The sequence below is a fragment of the Tigriopus californicus genome, chromosome 9 (assembly GCF_007210705.1).
Source record: "Tigriopus californicus strain San Diego chromosome 9, Tcal_SD_v2.1, whole genome shotgun sequence".
NCBI classification, from domain to species: domain Eukaryota; kingdom Metazoa; phylum Arthropoda; class Copepoda; order Harpacticoida; family Harpacticidae; genus Tigriopus; species Tigriopus californicus.
Window position 1 is genome coordinate 1136184 of NC_081448.1, and position 10473 is coordinate 1146656.

A 10473-nucleotide genomic window follows, 5' to 3' on the forward strand; every position below is an offset into this window, starting at 1 on the left:
ACGCAGTAATGTAGTTGTTGAAAAATAGTGTACAGGTAACAAATTACATGCTTTTGTGCGAAGACAAATGAAGAATTGTGTACATGTGGAATGTTTTGGGAATTCTCCTCCATGAATAACTTTTAAGCAGTTGAACAAATGATTTCTTTTGAAGAAAGATCATATTACTCCTATTAGGAGGGTTTTGTTCCGGAAAGCAATGTTAAAAGTTGGCCTAATAACAAAATTTTTGACTACACTTTAACGTGCATTGTCCAATGTCTGTTGACAAAGGAAACTCTCTGAACAATATTGAACAAAAAAGAGGTGCAAAACTATGCCAGACTTCAAAATCGTATTGCGAGTAGTCGACCAACTGCCTTTAGACAAGTATTTTATGCAAATTTGTTTCCAATTCTCACGTTCCTGTTCATCAATCTGTTGTATTCGCATCTCGTGCTTTTTCCACGCTGGGCGAAATTTACATTATCCGCGATATACTGAGCCAAACGCCGTTTACACCGGCAAGTCCGATATGAAAAGAGGACGAGCTCGAACAACATTCGACTTCTAGGGAAAGGAAAGGAAGGAATAAGCGGTTCAGTTTTGTGCCGAGAGTCTCTTCAGAAGGAGGGCTTCTGTGCATGTGCTTGTTGGAAAGTCCAGCCGAATCATGTTTGGTGTACGTGTGAAGCAATTCAACAAACTCGTGAATTGACCTGTTCCAAAGATCTGGTGAAAACCAAGGGGAATGATAATGTAGATTTCTAAGATACTCGCCTTCTCAAGTTTCCATTTCACAATGAGCGTGTTATTGAGTTTGATCTTAGTTTGTGGATGGGTGCCAAATATCTTTGCCAAGCCCTCAGGTCAGTTATAAGATATTGTCTCGCTTAGCTGTGACTCAAGAACATATATTGCTACATATGGCGTCTTGTGTTCCCTTGTGTACACAGGAAGCATTAAGTTTTCCCGATTACAATATTGGAGAGTTCTCTAAACAGAACAGCTGTGTTCTTAAAAATGTGTCAGTTTTCTCTTTCTCTTTGAGGTACAAAAAGTTATATGACACCCTCTAAACTAGAAAAAGAAAAAGAACGAGCCATTGTTTGACCAATTGTGAGGCTGCTGCGAACATGCCCCTGGAATTGAAAGATAACATTGTCTTGTCTCTTTCTTTTCCTTTCTTCCTGTCTCCCTTTTGATTACAAATTATCTTTCCATCCCAAATGAACGAACCAACCAAGTAAGAGCGTTCTGTCTGTCGAAAAGGGAGGGAACCGAGAAATCCTGTTCCTGAGCTCGGATGCCAATTTGGATCCCTTTTTCTGCTAGGAATAGCTTGGAACAATTCGCTCAGACTCAATTAGAAGACGAAAAGAATGTCTTCTCTCCAATAACAATGGAATGAGAGGGTTTTAGCTGACCGTTGGCAGTATTGGGATTGTCGTCTCTTTTTGGCATTCTTCAGGATATCAGAATGCCGATTCAAATTTGGCGCCAAAATCGAACGACCATTTTCATTTTTTCAGTGTGACTTAAAAATGAAAGAGGTTTAGCTCTTTTACATTAGATGAAACTGGTTCCATCGAGGGTCCCTTTTTCGATGAGTTCTCCACCATCATTTATCAGGAAGCGTTTGTCCGGTGGATAATCACATATTTGTTTTGTGAACCGTGAAATGCGTCTCCGTTTATCAGGATAAAAGTTGTAAATGTCAGAACCAATGGGGATGAGATACGGGTTTCTACTTTTCTTTTTGCCCCTGAACGAGTCCGATTTTCTTTAGACATGTTTGCGCACTAAGAATTGGAATGAGTAGAATGAATGGTGGTTGGTTCCAATTCAAGTGGAACAAAGTTCCTAGGTTTCTCTTAATACTTGAAAGTTGCATGATTTGGATCCAAAGAGATTGTGTTTTCTTCGAAATAAAACGGTGCGGGATTTCCGTGGTTGAGTGCATTTCATCAGGATTGGATCACTCCATAAATGTTTTACAACCCTTAAAACTTGAATGGGTCACAAAAAGTGGCTGGCACTCTGAGTTGTAAGCCAAATGACGAGACCAAACTCGAACCAAACAATCCCATTTTGTTCTTGCGAACCCGAGAAAACAACGGCCAAAAAATACGATAGAATCTGCGAAATGTAACACTCAGCCAGAAAGTACGGCCAAATAAATGATTGGACCGGTTGGAATTAAGGCGGACACAATGGAAGGAGGTTTATCCAGAAGTGTATTAATAAAATCCATTTAACAACACTTCCAGCTCGATGTGCGATGTGCCACACTCGCCATTTATGGCGACGAGAAAGCCCATTTCGGATCGATCCTTCTTAGATAAACACCAAGTGATACCAATGGAATAAACCATTCATATGGTTTTTATCTTGATTTGGTCAGATCCACCCTCGTTTGAGCTGTCACTAACAGTAACAGCCACCCCTCAAGAACAATAACATCGATAAGAACCGATGGGAACGAAAACCACAGATCGAGCAATGTTTAACATCATATCCAAAACTAGGAAACAAAACGAAATGTATTTTCTGTCACTGAAGTTGGGAGATCTTATGAATCCCTCCAGGTTGACTGTTTGTTTAAAGCCATAAATCTCTCTCCGGGTCTGGTAGATGCCCTTTGACGACAAGGGCTTCTACCCCTCACATTAGTTGGTATTTTACATCTTTACAACCCTCGACCAACGGAGACCTGTCACATCGGTGGAAAGCCCGATATTCTCTTGGTTTTGGTTGCCGCTCCAAGAAGAAGTTTGTTCTCTTTCTCACCCCCTCACTCCTCCCTAACAACAATCCTCACACACTTCCCCCTCGGGCAAGGGTCATAATAGTAATAATAACAACAATAGTGGCGTCACCAATGCAATGCTGAATGAACAAGTCAAGCAGTAAGAAAAGCGATTCCCTTTTGTTATTTTTCATGGTGCTCTGACACTCGACAGTGAACTTTTGCATGACTTGACATCGATCCATGATTGATCGAAGGGCTACATGTATCCTAGGAGTAGAAGCTCATACGTAGGTTTGATAGGAGATACCATATGATTTGCAAGATATGAGTTTAATGTGGCTTCACTTTAACAGGCATCGTTAACATTTTCCTTCTCTTTCTCTGACAACCCCGGTTTTTAATCCCTAACACCACAGGGTGTTCCTCATTGGCTCACGCTAGGTCCACTACAACGGGATCAGCGAGCAGGAAAATTATATCGGTGGTGATCGATTTTCCCACCTTTTGTGACCATGGCCCTCCCATTAGCAGTACTACATGACTACCTAAGTTCGGCGAGGACTGGGTCCACTTAATGAAGTGGCTTGGGTGAACTGAAGTGCCCCTGAAGAACGCCTGGAATTGTTTGGGGTAGAGCACGCGAAATTGAGGCCGAAAGGAAAGGGAGGAGAAGGAGAGGAGAAGAGGAGAAGAAGGGGTGATTTTGTGGAAGACCGACCCATGTTGGCTGCAAGGGGTGCGAATGGCAAAGGGGTCTCTAATTAATTGTTTTGGTAAAAGCTCAGGGCATTCGCCTAATCTCACAGATATGCAAGGCCAAATATTTGAGCCCTAGAATCTCTCCACTAGGGCTCGGTGGTTCATATGAGACATATCTTCGCTCATGTAGTGCACTATGCACACATAACCTGGGAAGAGAGTAAGGAGTAATCTTTTTTTTTCATTAATCATTGATGAGAGGAAAGAAGAGAAAGAGAGACTATTCATTCTGTTGCATATCTAACGTATAATTCTATGTCTGGTTGGATCCGAGATCATCTCGCTTAATCGATTCTCAAAGGGCCAAAACAGAGAGGAAGGTTCTTCAACATTGCACAGCTCTCCCTTACTTTTATTATTGCTGTCGATACAGGACCTGAAGCCGACATGGGGAAGAATCAAATGTCAGTCACATTTAGGATAATTTGTTCCCATCCTGTTCCAACTTTTCTCCATCTCTCGCTTACTGAACACCCGGGTCATTTTTCAGACGCGTTTTTGCCCCTCTCCACAAAAGAGAGATGCTAAGCAGAGAGTGAGAGTGAATCGAGGAGGAAATCTCGTAAATGTATCTGATGACTTCAGTGATTCCTGGATGCACAGTCTCCTCATATCGTTGCCTGGCGGGGCTTTCTTGCCTCAGCCCTCGCTGGTCTGTATGTCCTGGGGTGAATGTTGGTTGGTTGTTGTTGGACACAGGGATGGGGGAGGAAGAAAGGGAGCTGAATAGAGGGTTCGAATATCATCACTGATTGTCCACTCGCTCGATGATTCTTGGGGATTTCTCGTTGCCCTGGAGCAAGATCAAAGACCTGCAGCACCGAGAAACCCGTCATAGGTATTGATCACAAGCGTGCTCGTTAGCTTCATACAAGCAAGGTTTGTTTGAGAGTGCTATTAAACATATCTGGCCGCCAGGGAGGCCGTCGTCCGTCTTGAGATTCAGAAGGGAATGAATTCCGGCCAATGGCCTTTTTGACCAGGCACAGAGGGCCACTTCCATGGTCATGTTTATCACGGCGGAAATTTACCGTGTTTTTATGGCCCCTTGGACGCGCAATTCCAACAACGATCAGTGGTGTTCTCTCGGTTTGTTCTGGCTTTTTGTCTTGTTTAGTCCTTGAGGATGTTGTATCGTTGTTGTTATCTTGTTGCATTTTGAGCGATTACCTCTGTTATGGTCTGCTAGTGAGTTTTGTTCTTGAGCGAGGCCGGAAAAAAAATCCCCAAATCCTCGGGCCATTCTCTCCAATTCAGATGAGTACAATATAGTGTATACGCACACATAACGGGCTCTTTCTGCCATGCCGACTGAAGAGTTCCTCATATGCCGAGATCGTGGATCTCTAGATCCTTGGCCACTGTGATCCCGGTTCCCAAGTATCCCCACTCAAGCTCTCTGCTTGGTCCAGGTAGAAGTCAAGAGTCTCCTTGTCAATAGCGAGAGCCTTTGGCCAATGCCACAAAGCCTCTAAGGAACAAACCACTTGGTATCCCACGAGCCTGGGAGATGGACAATGAGACTGGTGCTCCAAGGACAACCCAGGATACGAGAAGGATCTAAGGCTCGTTAACTGAGATCCACGCCTCTCTTCACCCGGTGAACATTGAACAGCCACACATTTGTGGAAAGAATCCACTTGCCACTTAAGCTTCGAGTAAAAGCATCGGATTTACATCTCTTTCTCTCTCGTTATGGCGTGGGGTCCAGATTTCCTGGCTACTTACACACTTGAAAGTGAGAGGCGAAAGATGAGAAGAATGAAAGCTGCAAGACTCAAGAGTAGTCACATTGGTGCCCTTTTCTAGCCTTTAGCAGAAGCAATAATAACGATGGCCATGTTAATCATGTGCCTACCAGGAAGTCGAGTCGAGGCCAGGGCTCTTAATCATGAGCACATTATCGAGTGACACAAAAGCCCCCGGAGATCGCCCTTAATGTAAATATGGAACTGAACAATAATGCATGGAAAGGCTGGCTAAGCTGGTACTTAGCCCTTGATCATCATAACTCGGTGACGGAAGCAGTGGAGCCAACCCAACTCAGCCCAACTCAACTACTCTAGCTTTTGGGATTGCACTCATTCGGCACACAAAAGTCCCCTGGAAGCGATTCCGGCGACCGTATTGTATTGATGTCAAACCAAGGGATTAGCATTTTGCATCGCTCTTTGGGCTCTTCTACTTGGATTAGGGGCACAAGGGACACTGAATTCAGAACAAAGATTATTTCGCAACCATGTTTTGCTCCTCATATCAATGAAGAGCAAGCTCATGACTCCAAAGAATGAGCTTAACAAACGTGTTTTGGGCTTTGCATGATGTTTTATACAGTATGGAACCTTGTTCCTCAGAATCATTCAACGTAAGTTTCTTGGTTCCTTTCCAGCTTCGATCCCGCTAATAGACGATGTGCTTGTCGAATCTGGTACTAATATGTCCCTGGGATGTCCAGGGATGACCCAAAACACGTTCGTGGTCCATATTGAGTGGACCTGCACGGGTCGTTGTGGAAGTCCCTCGAATCTCCCATCGGACACGACCCACACCTTGCTGAAATATGTGAAGGATCAAGGGACATCCGTGTTTAAGAATAAGGACCGTGTTCGACTAGATCAAGGATTGTTCTCCCTCGAATTCGATCCCGTGTCCAGCTTGGACCGAGGAAGCTATTCTTGTCTGATTAACAATCGACCGAATCCGGATGCCGTGATCCGATTGAATGTCCTAGGTAAGTGGTCGCATCGTTCATTACTATTCCATGTCCTTGAGGGCTGTTAGTGCTTTAATGTGGCTACCAAAGCGTGAAATTGGATTTTGTGGCTGGTTATAATGCACAAATCAATTAAAATGCCAAGCAAATCCGGGCTCTTGAATGCATGTTGCTTGAAGTCTCAGGGACCATTTGATTGTTTGACTAGCTGGAAAGGTCATTCACGGCGGACGCTACCTCGTCTGAAATGGTTCAAAAATGGCCTCATTCCGACCAACACACCATTTCAAACAACTCGTGAGGAAGGTAGTTGAAGTAGGCCTCACAATTATTTGAGGGACCGGGCTTGAAGGAGGTTTTGTCGGCTGTCACTTTTATCGACTTTTACCCTGCACTACGTTTTGTCCTAGCGAGTGTCTGTTCTGCACGCACGTGAGAAAATCACTTTCATTTCCCCTGTTGGCGTTCCTCGACCGACTGAGGAACAGTGCGGACCACCATTGTAGTTCCAAGTTCCACCTCGAAAAGATACTTCCATTACTGAAGCATGGGTGTTCTGTGTGATATAGTAGAAGGAAAGAGAGGGGAAGGGGGCTAGCGGCGCCGGCAAGGCCTTGTAAAGTTAAATTACCTCCGAGTCTTCTCCGCCTACCATGACGCTACCAAGACACATCAAATGAGGCAAAAACTTGTTTTCTCAAAGACATCGATCTTCTAAGGCCATTTACTCGTTTGGAAGGAAACACTTTGCGTCTGGATTCCCGTCACCCATGCACAGTGGTTCGGGTTTCGTTAGCTCGGTCTTCCTTCGCCGATATCAAGTGTGTATGGTACCACCCACCTACCTACTAGTACAAGGGGATAGAGGAGTGAGAGGGTAATCTGTTGGGTTAATAGCGCCCTCCTCCGGATTCGATGGAGCGTTCAAGAAAATGTCTGAAATGTGATCTCATTCATGGAGAAATGAGATAGACGACGCTCGTTGTTCCAGTGTTCCAATATCCTCAGGCCAATAAAAGGAGCAAGCCTCATTGGGCTTTTTTATCAACAATAAAGTGGGAGGGATCCTCCTCCTTCTCCTCCCCCCCCCTACGGCAGTCCACGTGCTACTGAAGTACTACATACTCCTCCTCGTCCAAATCCAGAGTCAGTTGAGCTCAGGTCAGGCAGAAACGAGGAAGAAGCATTTTCCCACTTGCCAATTTCTTCTGGAACGGCTCTTCATCTCTGGGAGCATTCTGGAGCTACTGAGAAAACAATTTAAGCGACTTTCTCGCCTGCCAAAGGTTTTCACAAAATATTGGAATTTCAACTCCAGTCGGTGTTCTTTCAAGCGAGTGCTCCTCCTGCTTTCCGGGTCGCTTTGGACCCCCAAAAGAGGTCAACTGGGTCGGTATTTTAGCTTCTTTAATTGAAAAAGAGTGTTGTATTTCATCCTTCACCCCTCTCTCATTTCCACACAGAAACCACACGGAACTAATAACGTCCAATTGCGTGCTGAAGGGGCTTCTATCGTATTGTAAAGAGAGACAATCGCGTGATTTTGATCAAGCTAACCTCAAATGTAATTCTATCCATGTCAATAAAGGTTGGGAGAAGGGGATTTTGAAGCTTTTTCAATAAACATCTGGACATGCAAAAAATATCATGCCTGCCAATAATCAGGAAAACATCAACTTGAAGAACATTTCAAGTTTGCCGTTGTTTTTCCCAGCTCTCGATTCTTAATGAATGATCAGAACCGCAACGTAATCAACCATTTTTGGTGTAATTAGTTCACAAGGCCTTTATGCGTGCTGATTAACCAAGAGTGAAGAGACTCACCTTGAGTAAATTAACGTCAACTGATAATGTGATGAATAACCAACTTCTCTCCTTTTACAATAAATGACAGCCATGCGACACGTACTTATTGTTTTGGTACTCCTACTATTTGTCCACTGACAATGATATCTCATCAACACATATCAGCTTTGCAGCAGTCTTTACCATTGATCGAAACTTACATATGGCACGCGACATCATTGAGCATAATAGATATATGCTCCTTTGATGCTATAACATTCTCATTGGATTCGATATGCAGCCTTTCGCGCCTGTGTATCAAAACGTGCGCGATGCCAAAGTTGAACTCAGTCACGTTGTTTTTGAGGCACATAAAAGAACATTGAAGGACTAATGATCAGATAGGACACGCTTTATGCTTGGCTCTGACTGGGTCGGTACAAGGACATTGGAGGCCAACAATCACACCCGAAACGCTTGAAAAGGTCACAGTTCTGTGCTGTCGTTGCCACTCAACATCACGGGCACACGGTCACCATTGAAATGCAAATGTCAAGACGAAGCCTGGCTTCTGAGCAGCCTTGAAAATGGGAATGGAGTTAGAGAATGAAGAAGTCCCGTTACGCCCCAGGCGCTCGTCTATTTAATTCAATGTCTTGAGACCGAAAGGCATTAAACAAAGTCCTTTCTGCCCATGGACCTCCGGGGCACTTGTACCTTGCCCTAATGGACTTGTTCGTGCCAATTACAAAGCTCTTTAAGATTATAAAGACTCCATTTACTTTGTCATGAACTCGGACTCGGTGGAGCTTGAGTCAAAATAAGCTTGCTTGTGGACGCTTCTGGAATCTGGAGACCAACGAAATTGAAAATAACATCATCTGGGCCCATTCCTGGATAGCTTGTGCAATGTCTAACACATTACTCATACTGACCATGGTCTTGGTTGTTTTCTTGACCAGGTCGTGGCTGAGGGCCCCTAAAGGAAAACAGTGGGCAAGGCCAATGGACAATGGATTCAGAGAAGGCCGGTCTCGACCTTCAGGCCACCGGAGGAAACGAATTCTTTGAAAGGCCGGGCAGCTCCGACCGATGTTTTTTTTATTCATCTTATTCAGCCAAGGCGGCGCTAAAACGGAGGCAAAACACTCAAAGTTTATGCTAATGTTCCATCTTCCACGTGGTTTGTACGTAGCCTGAATTTATATTCTTTCTGTCTTTCTTCCCTCCCTCCGTCCGTCCCTTGCCTTCCTTGGGCGGGATGTCTTGGGTTGGTGGTTAAATCGTTAGTTGTTCCATTTCTGTCCCACTTTTCCCCGTGAATTCCGTGGGTCCATTTTTGCGTGCGTCGAGCGATTGTCCTGAGTGTGGCGTTTCCTGGGCGATTTATCATGATATCTGTCCCACCGTTGTCGAGGGTAAAAACGAGAAAGAGCGAGCCTTTTTTCACACTTTGTTCATTTTCGGTTCAAACACGCACTTTGGCGGCTACCGAGAACACCACACGAGCATTAATGCGACCAATTACGTGAGTGTTCCTCCAGCTTTGGAAGCTCAATTTGGATGATATGGAAAGGAGTTGTGAGCGAGGCCGATGTATGTGGGATCTGCTTACCTATTCAATCAAAACCTCTTTGTGCTATCCCCCTTTTTTCTCAGGCATATTTTGGGAAAAGATCCTTTAAAAATTGAATTTCCTCCCCTTTTGCTCTCTTCTTTCTCTGGGCTCGAAAATAAGCCAAAAAAAGAGAGTGAAAGAGAGAGGTATCAGTGCTCTAAAACATGATTAAATCCCTGAAATATCCCTTTTCAATTCCATTTCCCATAGTTTTCTGCTTAAAAAAGCCCTCGAACATTGCAAAGGGGGAATAGATCCCAACAGGATTCAGAGCAGAGATCTTCCAAGAAGAGTGATCCCACGTAGACCTGTTTCCAGTGATCGGGAAGAGGCGTGGCCGGCTCGCTTTCATTTTGAGAACCCTACTATCTTGTTTCGACAGTGCTGTTATTTTCCCATTCATCTTCCTCCTCAAAAAGTACATTAGACGCTAAGGAGATGGGAGAATTTATGGACCGAATCAGGGAACCGATCCAATCTCAAAGATCGCTTCTTCCCCTATCCACAGACTTGTAAACCCAGTCGAATCAAACTGATCGAAGCATTATCGCTGTTTTAGCGTGACTCCTAACCATGTTCAAAATGGCCACGTCATAATTCATGTCGTGTTTTGTTCCAAAGACCTGTCAAATCAGATCCAAAAAACTCGTCATCCCTTTTCCGGAAACGGGGCTTATTGGCTCCTCAAGGAGGCGATTTTTTTTCAACCCTGGGCTTTGGCTTTAACTTCAGATCATGTATTGGAATCGGAATTGGAAAGGAGAGAGGCGCGAGGAGTTGGAAGAAGAGGTTCGTTGAACTCGTTGGCTCGAAATTGTCGCAGTCAGGGCAAGGTGCAATCGAAGAACTAGGTAACAAATGTTTTCC

At 44.3% G+C, this 10473-nt stretch overlaps 1 protein-coding gene across 1 annotated transcript in view; it reads left to right on the plus strand.

Annotated features, from left to right (window-relative positions):
• Nucleotides 1-605: 605 nt before the first annotated feature.
• LOC131887429 (tyrosine-protein phosphatase 99A-like) overlaps nucleotides 606-10473 on the plus strand; it is a 52790-nt gene continuing 42922 nt past the window's right edge. The window contains exons 1-2 of the mRNA XM_059236035.1: nucleotides 606-848; nucleotides 5880-6221. Of these exons, the coding sequence (XP_059092018.1) occupies nucleotides 782-848; nucleotides 5880-6221 (409 nt within the window). The 5' untranslated portion in view covers nucleotides 606-781. The remainder of the gene's footprint in view (nucleotides 849-5879; nucleotides 6222-10473) is intronic.